Source organism: Numenius arquata, chromosome 9, assembly GCF_964106895.1.
Source record: "Numenius arquata chromosome 9, bNumArq3.hap1.1, whole genome shotgun sequence".
Taxonomy (NCBI): Eukaryota; Metazoa; Chordata; class Aves; order Charadriiformes; family Scolopacidae; genus Numenius; species Numenius arquata.
In genome coordinates this window covers 11,071,678-11,093,697 of record NC_133584.1, presented here as the reverse complement: position 1 = coordinate 11,093,697, position 22,020 = coordinate 11,071,678, and the positions used below count along the sequence as shown (strand labels likewise).

Genomic DNA, 22,020 nt, shown 5'->3' with positions numbered 1-22,020 from the left:
TCCTGACCTCAGGAAAAGCTGTAGCCTTAAGGAGGACAAACTCCACACCCCATGCTCCCTTCAAGGCTGAACAAGAGGAACCAGCGCCGAGTTCCACCAAATCTCAATCACGGCGGCAGCAGGAAAAGAGGAAGAGCCCCCCAGGGAAGGGCTCTTCCACAGCTCACTTGCAAAGCGTATTTAAGGGCGAACACAGCAGGACTGCAGCATTTTCAGATTTAACAGTATGCCTGCGCTCATCAGCACCAGCTTAGACACGGGGCATCAGAGGCGAGAAGTGGGCGAGTACATGAAATAGCAGAGGTGGATACGACGCGCAGCTGGGCACAACAACAGGACTAAAGCCCTAAGTGATGTCATCTGCAAGAAGCTAAATGCGCTGTGGATAAAAGGAGCCTGCAGCTAGTATTTCAGCCTTGCCTTGCAAGGCTATTTTTGCTTAGATTGCCAAAATGTAATTACAACTAAATCCCCCCTAACAAATACCAGAGAGCAGCAGGGGAGAGCTGTATTTAAAAGGAATTTTAAGTAGCCGCCGTAGTAGTACCTGATCACAGCGGGGAAAAACAAACTGCGCCTGGAAAAGAGCATTTAGTTGAGAGCTGGTGACAAACAAGTGGCAAGAGCAGGAATAGCATGGAGTCTGGAGAAACACAGAGAGGGATGCCACCTCAGCCAGGGGAACCGTCCTGCTCCCTGCCTAGCCAGCTGCCAGCAGGCAAAACGGCCTGACCACAGGGAGCAGTTAGTCATCGCCATCAGAATGCTTCTAGAGACAGCCTAGGACTGACACCTTCAACGTGGAAAACAAACCCTTCGGAAGACTGAATATTTCAGACTGTTTTCTCTGCCAGTCCTGGCTGCTTTGAGTCTAGACTTCAATAATAACACCAGGAATTTGCAAGTGGAGTCATGAGGCTGAAGGTCTCCCGGTCCCCCAGGCCGGTAATTGTCCCAGACATGGGCCAATAGTTTTGCGGTCGCGACCGAATTGGCCCAAGCAGCCCCTTCTCCTGGGGGACTGTGCAGAGGACGCAGGGCAGGAGATGTGCCCCATCTCTGGCTGCAGCCTCCCCTCCTGGGCTCGATGCAAAGGCTCTATTAAAAACGACAGGCAATCATGCAATTCCCCAAGGAAAAGGGGAAAAGGCTGGAGCTGTTAATGAGTACAATTAGCGTTGTAGTCAAGCAGAATCAGAGGAAATAATTAGCTCCTATTGTTTCCGTGGCATCCGAATTGCAGCCCTGCTGGCTTTCCAGGCAACAACCCATCAGTCCAGCCTCACCCCGGAGGACAGGGACAGGGGTTCACTTGCAGCCCCTCTTCTCATCACACCTTTCACACAGCCATAAGTAGCGGCCCCGGCCATCACCCTCTTCTGCTACACCCTCTGGAGGTGCAGCTTCCCAGACGACCGGAGACTTGCAAACCTCAGAGCACCGTGGAAGCACGCTGGGCTCTGCATTCTGCTTTTCCTCGCATCCGTGACAGCTGGACTCCAGGCAACTCAGTGACACCAAACACCTCTTTGTCCTAGTTTTGGGGAAGCTTGTACCCCTCTCCCCAACAAACAGGGGTGGGTGCAAGGCACCGCTAACCAGGGAGTAACCAGAAGAACGGGCAAAGACAAAGCAAGCATCTCATTTTTTTTAAGCAAGATGTTACATCTCGAACTCCTCTGCCCAAGTAACTCCAGAAATACCATGAAGTTTGGCCACCACTGGCACTTGGGGTGTTTTGCTGCTTCACACAGGTGGGCAACTTGGGGGAAGATGCTTTATGGAGCTGGCAGAAGCAGGCCTGGGGCCTTACCACAGTCTAGAGAAATACCATCCCACCAATTTTTAAACAGAGCCAAAAAAAGAGAGACTAAAGAAACAAAGAGACCCAATAATTTATTGGCAGAGCTGAAAGGGGGCATTTGAAAACCACAGGGCTGACTCTCAACTGGGAAGCTCCTCCCAGCCACAGAGAGATTTATAATACTGGTATCCCTCAGCAAAAGGCTCTGACGTTGAGGCAGAATCCCAGAGATCCTGCATGTCATGTAGAGAAAGACAGGAAAGTGCTGCAAGATGTGGCCCCAAGGGGGGCTGCGAATTGAAAGGTTGGCCTCCCACCCCACTGCTAAAAAAAAGTTTGTGTATGACAAAAATCAGCCTCTATTGTCACCGCTGCTGGAGGGCTTCAGATGGATCCTTCCTCCAAGGAGGAGTGTGAGAGAGTGGCCCATGAGTCCCTTCAGAGGTCGGAGGGCACTGGTGGAGACCTCTCAGTGCTTTCAACATGGAGAGAGGAGCTTAGTGCCAACTCTTGTTCTCACAACGTGATTTTTGTGTTTCGAAAGCTTGAATTATCCCTGGAAAACAGAAGGAAGAAAGAGGTTAAAGGTGTGCATTCCTTCAGATCACAGCGCCCCCCCATTCCACCCTACCAGTGTTGCCATCCCAGTATGTCATTCAAATCAATGTTTATTAAACCTCCTAAGCAGATCTGCTTTCTGACTAGAGACTTTTCACATAAGTCAACCTGCTGGTCTAGAACACTTGGAACACAGAAAGAAGTGTCATCTCCTGTGAGCATAGCATACAATAAACTCTGGAAACCTCCCTGATAGAGTCTGGTGTTTTAACAACTTTCAAGATCTCTTCCTTCCCAAACATTTGTCCCCAGGGATTCTGCTTGGAGCACAAATATACCGTCAGTCCATCCTCCTCCTGCCTCTCTCCCTTGTATTTAGGGTCCTTTTGTCATGCTGTCATGGTCTCTGGTCTCTCCTAGCTTAAAAGAATACTTAATCTGAAAAGGACGTTTCCCTCAAGTGCAAACAGAAGTTTCTTCAGCAGCTTTTACTCACATGAGTACAGCCACATGAGTCACAGGGGCTACTGACAAAAAACAGACTGCTGGTCCACAACCTTCATTTGTATAGTCCTGCGGCACATGGCAGCAATGAAGATGGGGCAGGTTACAGAAACCTGTGTTAACGCTCACTGCCAGCCTGTGAGCAGCGGCAGAAGGCAAAGCCTATTTACACATTAATAGAAAGGTGGTATGTTTTTTTAAACTCAAATGGAAATAAATGAGATTACAATTATTTTGAGAGGATAGGTTTGGCAGCTCTTCCCATAACAGGGACAGTAAGTTGCCCAAACCAAATACCTAGGGATGCCCCAAGCATATACCACCACAAATCAGCAGAGCTATGTTGAAGAGCAAAGGCAGTAGTTTCAGAAGCAAGGTGCTCTGCAGGACTGTAAAATCCTGCTTAAACCCTCCAGCTTGCACTGTGTGCTGCTGAGCACCGCATGGTAGCTGTAACATCACAGCACAGTGCATGCTGGAACACCTCCAGGAGGCGGGCTGGAGAGCTGGAGGAGCAGGAACAAATAAAAAATACTCTTTAGAAAGTTAAACAAGTTACTCTCTTATGACATGACAGCAAAATCCATGCTGGAGGCCATCTGCAGAAGACTGGTGTTCACCTTTGCACTTGCCAGCAAAGCAGGCTGTGCTGACATTTGGGAATATGATTCAGGATTCATTAACTGGATTCTGGTTAATTTGCAACAATGGTTTGGCTTTCTGTCCCATACTGTACTTTCACCCTTGCCATCAACCTCAGGAGGACAGCACACTTTGGTTAGCTCTCAGACAGGTTTCTTTTCCCTCCTTTCGCCTCTATCAGGGTGCCCCAGGCCCTCTGTTCATCACTACTCTCCCTGCTCAGCATAGGTAACATGATAGATTTTGAAGCTACATCAACTCTGTCACTGTTTTCCTACACACTTGGCACATTTCCTGCCTTCTGAGACTGGTATTTCATGAAGTGAGCTGATTTCCTCTTCTGGAAGGTCACTTGAATGTCATCTAACAATAACAACACTACTAGATGCCCGTGTAATATTTTGTAAACACTGATCCTCACAAAAAGCCAAATCTGTGAGGAAAGATAGATATTATTTTCACCCATGACTTCAGAGCAAGCTATGAGAACATTGCTTGCCCAAAGCTGTGGAGGGAGGTTTTGGGATCCCCAGTGGCCCCTTGGAGCAGCTACAGACCACCATGGGGTGGGAACTGGGCAAGGTAATGCTCCCTTCCATCAGGTTCCTGTGCTCTGGCACTCGGCAATGCAGCAATCTCACTTGGCTACAACCAAAACCAACTCTCATCACCAGCCCTGCTAGCCCTTTTTAAGGAAAGGGCCTGCCATCAGGGAAGCGGGCACTGGAGGAGAAAAACAGTCTGAGCTGCGAGACTCACAACAGCCCTGAGCTCACCTTGGCTATTTTCTCTGCACATGGTCGGTTGCCACTACCAGAAGTAGCAGGTCGTTTCATCTCACTAGCCACGGCATTATTATTTCTAAATACAGTAGCTACTGTGTGTCCTTCCTGAACAAGCTTTTATTGACAGACTAATTTATTCTGCTCCAGCCCACTGTCAAGAGCAAAGGCACGTATGCCAAGCTCCAGGCGCCTCTCTCAGTGTCCATCACATGGATGTGCTTAGCATTCATTTACCACTCCATATCTGCTTACAGTCAACTCTAGGCAACAGACCCAAGCTGAAGACATACCTCTCAGCCTCCTGGGACCAGGTCTGGGATACAAGTGCCTTGCACAGAGGAAGGACACATTAGCAAAATAGCTCACAGCATCACAATAGAAAACGCTGTGTGAATGGAGACCATGGTGAATGTTGGTGGTTTTGGTCAAAAAAATAATTTAAAAAAATCCTTTTGACCTTTGGGAAAGAGCCAGTAGTAGAATGGGCCCACCACCAGGCCCATAAGGCAACAGAAGTTGCCCGGCCACAGGAAGAGGGTTGGAAGCTGAGAGGTATGCCATGAAGTCACATAAGAAGAAAGATGAGGCCCTACCCTGGGTGTGACAGAGGGAGGGGGAGTGTTCGATCAGCGGCCACTGCTGTTCACCAGGCCATGAAATTCCTCCCAGGCCCTGGCAAGCCAGAGGGAAAAAAAAAATGAAACAAAAAACAAAAAAACAGCACTTCAGATCAAAGGCTTCTTAACTTTTAACAAGAGCAGAAACATTCAAGGCGTTTGAAAGGCACTTGTCTTCAGAGAGCAAGGCAATATTCTCTGATAGCCCTAGTGGATAGAAGAATCCTTAAAACCCAGCCAAACATCTGACAGCACGAGGCAGCTTTAACGTTCTGCACAGACATGAAGCGTTCCCACTGGCTGCTGGTGATATAGCCACATTAATACCCAGAGACAGGTATGACCTTCCCAGTCACAAATGGAATATCCATTTCCTATTGCTAATAAAATAGTCAATGTTACGTCTTTCTGGAGGATTATCACATTCCTTGGCTGGTTAAACTCAGCCCACCTCATGCTTCACCACACACCTGCATATGTAGTAAACCCCCCAAAAGAGGCTTCTTTTAATGCCACACAGCTTATTTATTAGGAAATTCTTCAATCAAGCAGCAGAATCCAATTGTTATTAGAAAGTCTCATTTCCTATTGTAAACCTGCATTGTTAATGACGACCCAGTAAAAACATTACAGCTATTTGAAATGAAAATGTTTTCAGATAAGTTAGAGGGACAGGCCTAACGCTGCATTCCCCGGTGGAGAATGTTACTGACGGACGAAGCTAGCAGACTGAAAAATTGCTGTCTGTTTTACAAAGGCAGCATACTGAAAGCCCTCTCAGGGAAAAGATGCCGAGGTTAATGTGAGCATGACTATTATCTTCTGGGATCAGAGACATTAAAGAACCTCATAGTTCTCCAAGCCCAGCAAAACAGTGCTGGTGCCTACAGCACATGCCAAGCCATTTACTGAACCCAGAGAGTCACACGGAGCTGGAAGGACCTTAAAGGGAACCCAGGTCAGTCATAAACCCTGCAGATTTTGTTGCTGGCACTTAGCAGCTACCTCACATCTTGTTTTCTGCATTGCCTCATCGGGCCACTGCAACACAACAGGAGAGTCCAGAAATGGAAATCCTGTATTAGTCAGCATCTGTGCCAAAACCAGACCACCAGCCTGGCTCTCACCTGAGCCTCACAGAGTCAAGCTCCCAGTCAGCATTTGCAAAAGCAGCTCAGGTGTCACACGCTCATTCCCACCAAAGTCTTAGCCCAAATAAACACAGAGGATACTGGCAGAGTGCCTGTCATGTGCACTCTGCAAGACTGTACACCACATACAGACAGTCTTGCTGGGAACCCAATAAAGAGGGCACAAGCAAGAAGCTTGTCACTGTGGTGTACAGCTCGGAATTTGTGACACTGCCTTCCAAGACCACAGGACAGCAAATACCTCTTTGGAAAGTGCTGAAGGTGAAATCCTAAAGATCACTGACTTCAGCATCACCAGTACAAGCCTGGCGAGTGGCAACACACTCCAGTTTGTGCCAGTTCAAAACTGCTTTGACACAACTTCCAAGAAGCAACCACCACCTCCACAGTCCTCCAAGGCACAGGCTCCTGTGAACTACCAAGGTGATCAGCTGGTCTAAGAGTCCTTATCTATGGCTGGCTAAGTTTTCTCCTCAGTCTCCTTCCATCCATGGTAGCTCAAAATTCTCCTGATCTTGACTAGGACGGACCAGTGAGCACCAGTCATCCACGGGAGTCCCAAAGCTACATGGTATCTCTAACTGAGCCCTCAGACACGAGCCCTTGAAGCCAAAGCAAATGTGAGGCAGAAAGACAGCAAAGGGTGCTGTAGATGCAGCAGGACAGCACACAGGACAGCTGTGGGGCATTAGTGCACCAGCCTTCCCTCGGCACTCACTTGGGAAAGTGCAGGGCAAAACCAAAGCTGAATCGGTCTGCAGAAGGAGGACAAGCTGATGCATCTCACAGATGATTGCTGAGGTCAGATCTGCAATTCAGCTTGACATACAGCAGTGTGCTGCTTGGAGGAGAGACAAACCCACAAGTGGCTCATTCTAAGCAAGGCAGCAGCACAGAGGCCCCTGAATGGGAACCTCCCCCCACAAGTCTCCCCAGGCACAGCGGCACTCTCCAAGGCCAAGACATCTTCCAGAGAAAGGAAAATTGCCTATGTCACCCAGACAGCACATGGTACCAGACACTGTGGGTACAACTGCCTCGCTCCAGAAGAAAGTCAGGGGAAAGACAAACTCTTGATCTGAAGCCCTCTTAGCTGCTGAATACAGGCTGGAAAGCTATTCACATCTCTAGCCTTATCAGTCTCTACCTTCATGTCTTCCCTCCAACCTCCCACACCTTGTATATCTACCACATTTCCATCACCCATAATCACAACTTCTCTTTTTCCTCTCCCACAATTCTACCCAAACTCATAACTTCTGGTCTTTGCAGAGGGGACACAAGGGCAGATTATTTGTCAACATAATCGATAATTTATTACCCCTTTCAAACCAAGGAGTTCCCTGTTCCAACATCCCAATAACATCATGCACATAGTCCTTCAGCTGCCAAGTCCTTCTCACAGACATAGAGAAAAAGCTCTTCCAGCCAAGAATTTTTAAGCCAAGACCCTCATACATATTATAGTACTAATTACTCCAACTATCTGCTGACTTGACTAAAAAAAATCCACCAGGATGTGTCTGCCCTAATGTACCTAAACTATGCTAGCGGAGCAAACTGCTCTCCATCTCATACCGAACAAGGCTGCCAGTTAATTTCATCTGGCAGAATCTTTACGGCCTGTGACGTGCCAAAGGCACAGTGCCAGAGAGTCTAAGAGGTTATTTTTATGTATAGACATTTTTAGTACCTTATTGCTATACTGTCTGCGCAGCGATCAGATACTCAGTGAATTGATCCCCAACACTTAGGTTATTCCTGCTGAACAGATGGGAAATGGAAACATTAGCAGGCTAAATAAAGCTAGCCAGAGCTGTTCTTCCACACTCATTCCTGACCCACAACTGTAGAAACTTCCCACCTTCTCCCCCACCGCCCAGGGTCAGGACCCAGGCAGGGCTCCCTTTATCCCCATCAAGTAAGTTGGGGAAAAAAAAAAATGCAAAGAGGACCCACAAAGAGGACCCACCATCAGAGACTCCAGCAAAAAGAGGAAGAGTGGCCACAGCAGCTTCAAGGGACTTTCCAAATCACCCTTGTACAAGCAGTACTAGCCGTTTTCTCCAACCATTCTCAATCTTAAGGCCTAGCAGTTCCCCTTCAGTACTTCCCTGTGCAGCGCTGCCTCCTTACCATCTCCTTCCCCAGCTAAAAAGAGAGACAGAGAGCTCATAGTGCAACGGTCACCAAGCCCGTCCCTTCCACCAGCCTGCATGCAAGCCTCCCAGCACACTGACCACTCACTACGCTCTGTGGGTACAGTGCCCAGAGCAGCACAGCCTCTTCCTAAGTGCTCCTCATGCTCTGTCAGAGTGTTTGGGATTTGTTCAAAATCAGACAAGAACGTTGTGACAGGCCTGAAAACCTTTAATAGTTTTTTAAAAAAATCTAGGATACTCTTCTAGCCTGAAGTAATTCTTTCACATATCTTGGAGTATCTCTAGTGAAGGCAGATAGGGAAGCCATCATGACTTTGAAATGAACACATCTGAACTGGCCTCCTTGAAAACAAAGATGAAATAAATAGCTTATAGTCACTTCCTTGGTAAGAGACAGGCCACCAAGATAAGGAAGCCTTTTACAAAGCCACAGACACTTCCGAATAAAGCATACTACGCCGACAGAGAAAGAATCTATGAATCCATCATTTCAAAGCCCAGGTCTACAGAAGTGCTCTTAGACTTGTGTACCTGGAAATATTACTGGAATTGGAGAATGGAGTGATAAATGAATTAACGCAGTATTGCAGAGACTCAGGGGAAGAGGACAGCTATCAGATTTGGAACCTCACCACTCTCCTCTAGCTTTTATTCCTGCTCTCAGACTTGAAGGAATGAAGGTGAAACAACGCAGCTCTCTAGAGCTGGCAAGACCCAAGGCAACCTGCCTTCCACTGACAGGCATCACAGTGTGTACAGGTCCCACTTGCAAACCATCTAACTTTAGACAAGGTTAACCCTGCCCGCACCGTTTAAGATATAGTCAAAGACAATGATGACACACCTAGGACAGTAGCACTGAGGAGTTCTCCTAGGGTCTTGGAAATTAGCAAGCAAATGGAAACCAGTGCTATAAAAAGGTAACATAGTTCCAGAACTAGCTGTACTCCCAGGTAACAATAAGGAAGGCTTCTCATAAGCACCCCACCACCAGCTCACTGTCTCACAAACGCTGATCTTGCCCAACACCTGCCACTTCCATGCGGAATTTCTCTTCCTCATTCCTCACTTCTTTGTCCCAAGAATCTTGCCTCTGCAGTCTTCTTACAGTGCATACCTTTATTCCCTCCATAAGATAGCTGCTTGTTTCCTAGCTAAAATATAGTCTGAGGCCATTTTTTCCAACTGCCTGCAGTGAAATGAACCCACTGTCAGCCCTATTAAGATCAACTACTCTTCTCATTTACTCGAGCCGTCCCATTAGTTATCATTGGTGACTTTGAAAGAAAAGGATAGTTTTATACCCTGCTCAGCTCTCACTGCAGCAGGCACTTACAAATAACTGAAGCTTTGTTTTCAGAAAAAGCAGCCTTGCTTTAGAGCTGACAGGACGATCCATAAAGTCCCACAGCAGCCAAAATATTTCCAGACCACCCCTCTCAGTGGCAGCCAGCTGTATGGCTACAGCTCTGGTCTCTCCTGGCGCTGAAGCAACGTTGTTGAATTTGCCTGGGATTCTCAGACGGTGCTAGAGGTGAGAGCTCTCAAAACAGGAGGTGGTCACTGACCACACAGTTGTCAGCGTGGACAAGAAAGGCTGGTAACCCCAGGCAGGGCAAAGGTGTACGCAAGACAGCCAAGCACTTCATGCTGCAATGCTCAAAAAAAAAAAAAAAAATCAAACTTTACAGTGACCACTTCCCTCTCCACACCTCTCCCAACTGCAATTCACTTGCTACAGATATCTGAATATTTTCAGTGGCTTCACTAAGATATGACCAGGCTGTGGCCAGCAATATTCTGCTTTCAAAAAAAGCACAGCGCACCTCCTAAGGCAGCAAAAGTAAGAGGTCTTGGTTTTGTTTATTTTTTTCTTAATTCCAAACCACAGGGAGTTCCACTGTCCATAATCCACTGTCACTGCTGGACCATGTCACCTCCAAGGTTAACACCACTGATGAGCAGAACCTATTAAGTGGTTCACTACATCCGAGTGCACCTCTCTCAGTCCACCTCCAAGGGAACAAAGAGAAGCGATTTCTCTTCAGCTACTGAAACAAAATATCACATATGTTCTTTTCAGGTGCTCAGCACTGTAACGTCTAAGGTACTATAAATCCCCTGGAATTAAGCAGAGTCCAAGAGATTGCTCTAGCTCTTCTACCAAGATTGGAAATTAATACAGACTAGGCTGACCCTTCCACTCGCTGGGATTTAGGCAGCTTGTCAATATCGCAAGCAAGAGAAAGGACAAACACAGGAAAATTGCAATGAAAGATCTGCTTATCTAGCTAAATGCACAAGCCCCACCACTGAGAGCAGAAAGGACAGAATGCAGAATAGCTCCTTGGAATAGCTGTGATGCAACAGATACTTTTCAAACGCAGCTTGGCAGCACTACTGCTTTCTGAAACAAAGGGGGCTGCAGCCTCACTGGCAACTCATGAAAAATGGTGTCTAAAAATGAGTTAACATGAAATGCATCATCACAAAAGGAATATATAAAACCTGAAACACAGTGCTCAGTTTCCACAGTGAGGGGCACGCTAGCAATTTCTACAGAAGCGTTCATTTACAGTGTGTCAAAAGCTAATCCAGGTCAATTCACTACCTAAAAGTCAAGGTTTTGAGAAACGCCTGTTCTTTTCTCGCTAAGCGTGCTCCCTTCCCTGAAGCACAATCAATGCCAATCAAACCCGGCACATGAGCAGAGCTCTCGTGGAGAGATGCAGCCCATACAAATGAAAAATGCCACAAGCCCCCCTAGAAAGGCAGCCCTGACAAAGCCTACAGCACAGCTCTTCCATTAGAGCCTTTCATAAAACACAGCCAGAGTGTGAATATAGAGTGCTGGCTAGAAAGCCCTCCCGAGTCATAAATCACATGGTACATGCACAGTGTAAGTGGAGTTTATTCATGACGGACAGTATTTCAACAGGGCTTGATAGATGGGTGGGGAAAAGGAGCCAGACTTTATGGAGGATAGAACTAGTTACACAAGAGATTCTTCATTAGTGAAAGAACCTTAATGGTACGAAGCACAGCCAAGCAGAGTCGGACTGAAGAGCTGTCCTGCTCTTCTCTGTCAAGGAAGCAGGCACTGTCACCTCTCTCCAGCTGCCTGCTGGTACCAGGCAAGAAAGGCATGAGAAGTCAGTCCACACATCACTTATGCAGAAACTCCACTGACAAGCAGTTCTGCTCTGAATTTATACCAGTGACATTAGAAGGAGCTGTCGGACAGCCCTGCAATCACACTGCTGCAGCTCAAGTGAGGAAATGGAAAAAAAGAGCTCTTATGATCCCCTATATGGCAGAAGGTTAATTGCTTAAATCTACCTCACTAGGACACCATCAAACCAACTCCTCACTATCCCTCCTACCCACAGAAGAAGAAGTGGGAGACAAGCCAGTCCGCCCCCATTTAAGAATTGCTCCCAGCTGTAATCTGAGCTACTAAACTTGATTCCTCAAACACCTGTTATTCTTGGACAAGCTCGTTTTGCACCACACGTCAGCAGCACAATAGGAAACTTTGCTGCTATGCAGGAAGAGAGGGCAGCGAGCATGGCATGTTACGCTGTTGTAGGGAAATAAGACCACGATATTGGATGCACCATCACTCAAGCACTGCCACCTGTCAGAGCAAGAACAGTTACAAACATTGCTATAGGGGCATTCTCTGTCCTAGGAAGTGCTGGTGGCAATATCTTATAAGGGAAAGGCCACACCATTTCCATTCTAAACTTGCTACATGAACCACTGCCACAGCTTCAGAGAGCTGGCTCAGGACACAGCTTTCCCTGCACAGACTGAGAGAAGTCAAACACCTCCCTGCTCCCACCATAGAGCCGCATCACCACAGTCTGCTGTCGCTGAAGAGGAGTAAAATACCCTGTTATACGTCTACACAAGCACTTAGCTATCTCGTAACATGGACAGAGAGTCAATAATGCCCTCTCCTGGCAAAAAGTGCATGAGAAATGTTATTAGCAAAATCATGAATATAAGATTTCAACAACAGAAGTGGGAACTTTCAGAAATCAAAGCTGCCTGGAAAAGATTTGGTTTAATAATAATAATTTTTCCTTCCTTTCTCTTTCCCACACACAGAGGAGGGAGGGCCACACAGAACACTAGATGCCTACAGGCAGTTTAAACGAGACCTCTGTACTATTGCTAGTGACCCACACTCAAAATTGGCCATAACTGGAAGCAAGCTGCCTGCAAAAACCAGGATTGATCTCACCAAACTGTTTGACAGCAAACTGATGACAGGGTGATTATGTGGAAAGGACAAGCCAGCACACGAAAGGAAGCCATGAAAGGTACTTGCACCCTGATTATGGGCCAGATTAGAAAGCTCACTGCTCTATCAATGCCTTATTAATTTGTTTCACTTCTTTTTCCGGGTACACCTTTTCAAGTGTTAATTTAACCAATATGACCTAATCTGTGTATTGGTTTATTATATGCTTAAGAAAAAAAATACATTATTCACCTCTAATACCTATATGTGCAATTTTTCGTCACTTTGTGGGAAATAAAAGTCACCCTGAATGGCCTGCTATGGTAAGCTATAATAGGTTTATTTAAAAATACAGCTGTCCTCTCTGTGTACCGTGATCTTCTAGTCTTGTTAAAGAGCCTCTGTCACCAGGGCCTGGAAGACTTAATATACGACGTTTATTATGATTAGAAATCATTTGTACAGCACTGTAAATTCACACAGCACTTTCCCAAGACCATTTATAAGTCTAATGGCACTATAAATCCCCGTTAGCTTCCGCACTTTATTCCCCAGAATCTCTATTTATTCAAATGATCTCGTCCCCCCCACTGCAATCTTGTCTTTGAATACATCAAGACACAGTCCCACACTGGGCTGCCCATCTCCCAAGTGACAGGCTGGGTGGATTGCTAACAAAGCCCTGGACTGTACAATTCAAAAAAATAAGGTTTCACTATTAGAGCCAAATGTCCCTAACAACAGCACCGTAATGACAGAGATATTTGGTTTTCAAAGCGCCCTGGCAACAATTGCTGCTGTTTGTATTACTGTTCCCAGCAAACAGCCCCAACGCACGTGAGCACTTCTCTCAATTCTTGCGATCTGCATTAAATTGCTCAAGCACGCATGCAACCAGCAGCAGGCCCTCCCCCTGCCACCACACGTACTTGATGCTATCCGTGTGTGTTTTATATTCCATGATGGTGTTGGGAGGTAGGTTGAGCACTCTTCGTAACGTATCACGTATCCGGGCTGTCGTGGCCTGGTCGCTGGCTGTCTTGTTCCATATCGAGATAATATCCTCCTACAGAATAGCATGTTTGGTGTAAGCAGATGGTACTTTTTGTAGCCCTGCCAAATGGAAGCACATGCCAGTTCTCAGAACCACTTACCTGGAATCGGACAGAGACGACTGCCCCACAGATTTCTTCCCCCACCATAAACTGTTCTCCCAACATTGCCAAAATGAGATTCTCCCAGCATCGTGATGCTAAGCCCTTTCGCAGACGGATAATCCATTTACCACCATTTTTGTTGGCATCATCCTAGAAGAGGGGCAAGAAATCGATTTGTTTTCTTCTAGCTATTTTCCTGCTTCCCACAAGACAGCAGAGCCACAGACAGGAGCAGATATTGATTGGGTGGGGCAGGGGATAGAGGTATTTTCAAGCAAAAGCATTTTGCTTCTCCCCCACACAAGCAGAGACAGAAGTATACCACTTACTTTGAATACAAAGTATTTGAAACAATGACTCTCAGCGTTCCAGAAGAAGCTCTATGCACTGAAGACCAAGCTCTAGTGTTTTAATCCCACCAGCAAAGACTAACACCAGGCTACCAATCCACACACAGAACCAGAGACAATGACCCTAAAGCTATTCCTAAACCCAAGACTGAGTCCCCCTTTGTCTAATCCCCTGTATACATACTTCCGCCTGTAAAACAGGAAAAATCCCTCATCACAGAACGTGGAAAGCAGGGAAAGAATTTGCACAGTGATAACTTAAAAGCAAGCAAAAACTTGAAAAACACTCTCTTTCCACATTTCCAGGAACAGGCTCACAAGTTGTGTTAACAGAGGAAAGGACCAGTGCTTTCACTGGGAACCACTGATATTATCACACATCATACAGCTGGATGTTTGTTCCAGATTACGGTGACCCAGGAAAATAACCAAAAATGAGGGGTGAGAGTAAAGAAAAAAATTATGCTAAGCACCCAGTCTATGACCTCAATATTGTGATTCCATATGTTGCACCTGAAGAAGAGCTGAAAACTGCTACAGACTCTCCTACTTCAAATAACGCACACCTATGTCAAACAGCAGCTCCTCCTCTGTGCAGAACACTGTGGCATTCTCTTGTACAACACTGTAGCTTGGAAATCTTACAAGGTGAGAGGGGAACAAATTCCATCCAAAGCCAAAAAGAGAGAGGCAGGAACAAGTCAAAGAGGTGGCAGTTAGGAAGGGAAATGGAATACAGGTCTAGGACAAAAACAGAGAAGAACAAAGGATAACTCAAATGGGACAGCACAGCACAGGACATCCCCAGCAATCCACTCTGCCAAGCTGGGATACACCTTAAAGATGCTAAACAATGCAGCCCAACCCTTCTTAATGGAACTAAGTTAACTTTATATTCGCCTTAAAGCTTCTTTAGGGCTCAGATAAAACTAAACATTCGTGTGCTCTCAGAGACAGCAAGTGCTAACGAAGCAATCGTGAGCAAACATGAAGAGCCAGTTAACAGCAGCATTCACCAGACTCCCAGTTTTCAGGTATGTGCTAAAGCCTCTACCGAAAGGGGAAGGCGAAGGCTCCGGACAAACCTCAAAGCATGACAGCAGCCACATGCAAGGTGCAAAATCCAAATCAACATAAGTTCTAGGAATGTGGCATGCTCCCGTGAGATGCAAACTAGTTTCTGATGAAGCGTCCTTGTTTTCTAAATTGTGAACATCACACTCTAAGAATTAAGCTGACTGGGCCTCAGCCTTTAAGCAGGGAGTTGGGTTTAACTCCTCAAACTTTCCACAGTGACTAATGGGGGTCAGAAGAGAAAACGGTATTGCTCAAAATATTTCAAAGGTGGTTTAAGGAGGTACAGGGCTAGAACGGGAACAGTGATTGGAAGGCAGATACCATATTGTGTGTTTTATGGTTATGGTTAGTTTTCTTTCAGGTTAAACAAGCTTTGGTTCAGTCAAGCATTTGATTTCCCTCTACCAGAATAATAATGATCTGCAGCCCAGTAAATCACCAGGGAACATTACGCTTAGCGCTTCTGACTTTACCCAGAAAAGACACAGATGGATCCACAAAAAGATCAGAGCTACAGACATGAATATGTGAGCCCACAAGAATGACAGTAAGTAAGGATTAGCTTGGTAGAGAAAAGAGCATAAACAAAGCCCTAGAAAGCAAGCAGCAAAAGAAAAGCCAGCAGCAAGATCCCAGATGCTCTTCCATAAATACAAGAAGGGATTGGGGCCAGCAGCAAAAAACCAAATCTCTCCACCCCATCTTAAAATGGCTACAGAGAAATGATTTATAGAAATTCTGGTATCATTAACTTGTGGACTCTCTGGTTGACACATTACCAGAGCAGCTAGCTCACCAGGACTCCAAAGAGGGTTAAATGTTTTATATAAATTGTATTTGCAGTAACTGGCTATAAAACACCTTGCTTAAAATAATTGCCAGCTAGGGTCACATATAAATTTCTCAGGACCAAGCAGCATAATTAGGTACTTCAGAGCAACACATAAAATCCTCATATTGCAAATGGTATTGGTCATTGCTGGAAGCAGGCCAGGAACTGAAGAATGATTTGCTGGGCAAAGATTCTTTTTTTTTTTTTCCAACAGATTTGTATAGGAATGAACAGAAGCAAACTAAGTGCCCTGGAACAAAAAAAGCAAATGAAGGGCTAAGTCCTCTTTCCATCTCCAGCTCTATGTACAGCTGTAGGCTTTTAATCACATGCACCTCTTTCTTCCTTGTCTGAAAAAGGAGGGTTAGTTTCTTACAAGCTTTGTTAAATTCCACTTACAGAGGTCCAGCCCTTCTAGAGGAAAGCCCCATACTGCTGTCACTGGACAAAGTTATAATAGGGGGCAAGTGTCTATATTAGGAGGCACAGAGCTTAATTGGGGTCCTACCCTTTGCTGGGCTACAGGCAACGCTGCCCAGAGATCCTCTGGACCCACAGGCAAAGGCAGTTCTGCAGCCTTTGGGGGTTGCAGCTAGCAATTCTCTGCACCTTCCTTCTCCTCTGCCAGCAGGTCACAGGACTGCTAGGTTACATGGGACAGAGTTCTAAGGACAAGTTTACAGGAAACCCAGAAGAAAGGACTGCACCCAAGAGAAGCCTGGAATGCCATTTAATGACTAGGGTCCCTTCACTGTAGAAGGCTCCCTCCAGAGTACTCTGGGAAAATATCAAGGCAGAAATGAGAGCTCCAACTCACCTCCCACATGGGTTTGATGCCCTCTTTGAAAAGATGGAAGTCACTATGGCCTGTCAGGTCCCCAGGACGTACCATGTGACTGTAAAACCGCCAGAACTGCTCCACCTGCAACGACATGAACCACATAATGAGGCTGCTCAAACTGTTCACAGCCAAGATTCCTAAAGAAACAGGCTTCCCTTTCTACACCTGCTGGTCAGAGCCACCTTCCCCTCTTCTGTTGTACTTTCTTGCTGCAAGGGTGTTGATTAGAATATCCAGAAGGCAGTGGTAGGATCTGAGCTTGGGTGTTTGTTTCTGACTAAGCTCCATTACCAGATGATCACTTGAAACATTCAACAGGTGCCTCCAAAGTCACTTGGTGTTTGTCTGAAGAAATCCATGCTAAGATAACTGCTGCTCTGCAGAACAGTTCCAAACATATCTTGTAAATCCTACTGCCCAAACTTCCAGTTAGTGGATAAGTGTCAAGTGCATCAGCTACAGTCAAGCCTCTCTACACTATATACATCAGCCCTGCATTAACCACTGCTCTCTGCAATCGTGGAGACTGCAGGAGCCTCCAAATAAGACTTTACATTTAATTTTACTGTATCTGGGTTTTAAGACAAAAGACACATTCTGGTGCTGATTTAAAATCTTAAGGCACCATTCAGAGCTTTTATTTAAATACCTCTTATTTCCTTTTACCATCTGCCATGGTACATCTACTTTGACCAGTTTCCATTCTGGCACCCCTGTGTCCACTTCAGACAATCTGGCCAGAAGGCAAGGGAATTATCTTTTCTAATTCTTAAAAATAACATATTTATCCTTTGAGATTCTCTGGATGAGAAAGGACTTTAGAGAGGCTGGATCCTTAAAACAAAATAAGGCACTGGAAGAGGTTATACTAATTACTACGTTTTAAGAGGACTCAGTGAGACAATAGCTATTACACAGACCAGCAGCAAAGCTGGAGGCGTTAGACACCATCCCAAGTGCTTTATCAGAGACCTTAATGACTTGGTCAGCACTTGGAATTCTTCTCCAATCTCTGACCTCTGCCATCCAAGCAGGAATTTGCTTTTATGGCCAATAAAATTATGAACCAAGACGGAGGTGGGATCAGAAGCAATCTATTTTTGTCAGACACAACCAAACGCAGTGTGAAAGTTACATTCTCACACCATGTGAATATGCCCTCTAGTGGTTAGCACTTAAAAGTTTTTAGAGCTTCACACTGAAAAGCAAAGAATAAATCTCAACCCAGATTTAGGCTCAGACAATTCTTTCTGAAGCTTGCTCTTTCTCTTTAAACAGAATTTGGAACCAAACACAGCATCAGATCTGCTGACCAGCCTCTCTCTATCTTAACTGGACTCCAGCACTTCCAACCTACAACAGCAACCGCAAATTCTCTACAGAAAAGAGCAGACAACAGAATGTGAAGGAGCTAAAAATCAATGTTAAATCTACACTAATTTAATGGACAGACTGAAAAGTTATTGCCAGATCCTCATGCAGCAGCCACATTTTTCATTCACTGAACTAGAAGTACTTGCTCACACAGGGGAATAGGAGCAGTAAATACCCATGATCCAGCAGCTTATAGCTATTCTTCCTACTCTTATTCCATGTGGATGCAGTAAGACAACCCAGCTGCTTGGACAGGCATATTTTTGCAGCCTCCAGAAGGGATTAAGGGATATTTATACAAATTCTCGTATTACAGAAGATTGAGATTAACTGGTGGTCAGAATTAACATTTGCAAGGGACTCTGGAAAATCTGGATAAAATACTAGAATAAAGGGGAAAAAAAAAAAAAAGCAGCCAACGGACTTCCCAGCCTTGAATGATATTGTATGTGGTGCCTGTACAAGAGACACATTTTGCTTATGTATCTTGGGATCTTAATGCTGGTTTTACACTGCCAGTACCATGCAACAACGCAACACTGCCTTTCTAGGATATGCTCAATTTATTCCAGGAATAAACAAGTTTGCCTTTTAATGAACTTCACTGCAACACCATGCTGCACCTCAGTTGTCACTTCACAAGAAGCAATGGGCCACCAGTCACTTATATATACAGCACGACAGATGCTTGCTGCAAACACAGGCTTTGTGGTAGAAACACAGGCAGGGGGAAGTGTGTGTTTGGGACTGTACAGTCTTCGCTTCACAGCTACACTGCATGCAGAAAAGCTGTTCCTTTCTTCTCTTGCTTAACTGTCAAGTTCTGCTCCAGCTAGCATATTTAAGCAACACGGGAATTCATCATCTACTATTATTGTAGCTACTACCATTAGTGTAGGTGCGGATGTCTAGCACAGGGCAGAGGAGAACGGCTTAAGACATGTCACCTGCAGTAGGTAATTCAAGAACTTGTATGTAAGCCATGGCAAATCACTCACTCTCCTCTGCTCCTGACAACTAAAACCCAACCTGCACGTGCATACACCTAGCACATGGGGAGTAAGTCAGCCATGATGACCATGCCATGCCCAAGTGACACAAGGACAACAGGGATATACTCACGGAGGCAAAGGTGCCAATCTGTTTGATGTTCTGTTCGTAACTCTGTGAGCTGGTCGGCCTCCCGGGTGTTCGTCTGGAGTACCAGAAGGTGTAATTATACTGCAAGGGGTGCTCAGCTGGCCCTGGGACAACAGCCTGCAGAACAGAATAGTGTGCTTACCCCTTATACATCCCTCTGAAGGGGGAATAGGAAAAATTACATTCACAGCATCAGAAGTGCACATGTTCCTGCCCTCACAGACTATAAAACAACTGATCCTCATTTTTACAAAAAAATACAATTTCTGCTAATTATCTGAAATGGACTATTAGGCTAACAACAGCTGCCTACGTCAAAGAATTATCAGAAATTTGCAGTGCAGGGATAGCTAATGAAAGAATAACTCAAGCTCAGGAGCGCATCACAAAGAAAAACAACCCTCATAACTACTGGAGGCAGTATTAATAAATTTTCCTTCAGTCCTCAACTGTTCCCATCTCAAAGGAAAAAAGACAGACAAACTAAAAAGGGCAATACAAGAGTTTTCACTTTTTCAAATTAAGAAAAGAAACACAACCAGTCTCCTCCTCTGGGAAGAAAAAAAACCCATTTATACTAAACCACGATTCAAAAGCAATTATAACTCTCTGGTGACACCAGCTCCCTTAAGCAACCAACACCCTAACGCTCTGGGAGGATTAGTCTGTCTTAGAACTCGTTATGTCAGCTTTGGCAAAACCCATGGCTAGCAGTGGGCAGTGATCATCTTTCAATTTCCAAAACATCCATTTCAGATTAAAAAGACTTCTAATGAGGCTAACGAGAACTCATTACTCAAGAGTCAAAATGGACAGGAAAAAATTCCCAAAAAGCCCTCATCTTGTATCACTTGATATTGTTACAGGGGTAACTGAGTCTTAACTCTCTACTCTCCTCTTGTCTATGGTACATTTATAAGGATTGCATTATTTTAGACAGAATAGATTTCCTAAGCACAAGATCAAAAAAACCAGGATGGATATATACCTTCTTAACTAGGCTACATTACACTCACAGAGACCCCATCTTAAGAGTTATTTCAACAGTGGCACAAACACAGCCTGGTAAACCAACTGCAAACCACTACTCCCTAGTCAATCAGTCCTTCCCCTACACGTTTTTCCAAAAAAAATTTTTGGGGAAAACAAAGCTTTTATTTCTCATTTCTATTCAAAAGCCTGGCAGAGCACTAGCTGTGTCTGTGAAGGGAGCATTCACCCCTCAAATGATATACCTCCAAAAACTACATCAAATTATCCAAATGCTAATGTAGCCCCTCTGCCTCTACTACAACAATAACGGTGCATTAAGCAACCAGAGCCCACCCAAGACACATTTTCCTTTATCCCTGAACTGAGAACACTCCCACATCATGCCCTAGAGATGGAATGCAGGTGCCAGCACCGTACCTTCCTCTTGGTAGTACTCTGTGGTTTCTCTCGATCATTCTTTTCCTTCTCACTGTCTTTCTGTGTGTTATTCTCCTCATTCTGGTCATGGTCTCCACTATCATCATCTTTTAATCTGATAAAGAAAAAGAACAATGAGAGTGAGTCTCACATTGCACAGCTGAGAAGTTTCACACCAAGCCCCAGCAGTCCCTGCTTCTGAGCTCCTCCGTGGTACAAGGGACATCAGCGTTTGGAAATCTACACTTCACAACCCATGCAGTAAAAACTACTACTATTGCTTTGCATGCCCAGAGCCCATCACAGGCATCTCAGGCACACACTTTTAAGCAGAAGTGAGCAACAAAATGCCTTTTTAGTATAAACTCAAGCCGTTCGTACGGTAATGATTTACCACAGAAAACCCCAGCTACTTGTCAGGGTCGCTAACTACTCAGGGGGTAAACATGGAGACCCTTTGCTGTAACTCTGCCGCCTCCCGCCCACACGCCTCCCCACGCCCCTAAGCCGAGCAGCAGCAGCCCCTCGGGCGAGCAGACACCACGCCAGCGCCCTGCACCCCACGAGCCCTTCCGCCCGTCCCATTCCCTGCCAAGGGCCGGACAAGACGAGCGAGAAGCAGGGTCAAAAGGCGGCCCGCGACTCCCCGCCCGGCCCCACGGCGGTGCCCGGTGAGGGACACCCCACCACGACCAGAGGCTTGTGCCGCCGGACCACCGCCCTCAGCCCTGGGGCCCGCATCCCCTCAGGGCCGGGCCGGGCTCGCAGGGGAGGAACGGGGCTGTGCACGGCCCCGTGACTCATCGCCTCTCGCCTGACCGCCGCCGAGGCGGCGGCGGCGGCGGCGGGGAGCCCCCAGCAGGGAGCGGGGCCGCGCAGCCCCCGGCAGCGGTGAGAAGGGGGGTCGGGGAGGGCCGCGCCGCCGACTCACGCGTCGAATTTGTTGTTCATCGTCGCTCGCTGCCGCCACCTCCGTCCACCTCAGCGACTTCCGCTCCGCCGAGTCCGCTCTCCAACGCCTTCCGCCGCTTCCTGCGGCGGCCGAGAGCCGCCCCGCGCTTCCCCCCGGCGCCATAAGCGCGGAGCACGGCGGAAGGAACTGAGGGGAAGGGAAAACGTACGTTCCCGGTCGCCATCTTGAGCGCGGACTCTGGCGGGAGCTCCACTGCGGGGCAGCCGCCATCTTGAGTGTGGCGGGCGGGGCAGAGCCGCCGTGACGGGTGCGGCACGAGGCGGGGCATCGTCGTGAGGTGAGGCGCGGCGTCGAGCTGTCACCTCACACGTCGTGGGGATGACACAGAGAGCCGCAGCCGGCGGGTCCAAGTACCGTGCCATTTTATTCACAGTGTTCATTTGTCTCTGGTAGG

The 22,020-nt window shown here is 46.4% G+C and overlaps 1 protein-coding gene across 4 annotated transcripts; it reads right to left on the bottom strand.

The window, feature by feature from the left end:
- Positions 1 to 1,873: 1,873 nt before the first annotated feature.
- Positions 1,874 to 21,660, bottom strand: EIF4E2 (eukaryotic translation initiation factor 4E family member 2). Of its 4 annotated transcripts, XM_074153186.1 has the most exons (8): positions 21,585 to 21,660; positions 20,654 to 20,768; positions 19,226 to 19,360; positions 16,706 to 16,810; positions 13,627 to 13,779; positions 13,402 to 13,538; positions 4,887 to 4,965; positions 1,876 to 2,360 (listed from the first exon to the last, which is right to left on the bottom strand). In XM_074153186.1, the coding sequence occupies exons 1-7, from the start codon at positions 21,602 to 21,604 to the stop codon at positions 4,920 to 4,922; spliced, it is 711 nt and encodes a 236-aa protein (XP_074009287.1). In that variant the 5' UTR covers positions 21,605 to 21,660; the 3' UTR covers positions 1,876 to 2,360; positions 4,887 to 4,919. The 4 variants fall into 4 exon arrangements, with proteins under 4 accessions (XP_074009289.1, XP_074009287.1, XP_074009290.1 ...); XM_074153188.1 differs by lacking the exon at positions 4,887 to 4,965 and having other exon boundaries at positions 1,874 to 2,360; XM_074153189.1 differs by lacking the exon at positions 16,706 to 16,810 and having other exon boundaries at positions 1,877 to 2,360.
- Between the last annotated feature and the right edge of the window lie 360 nt (positions 21,661 to 22,020).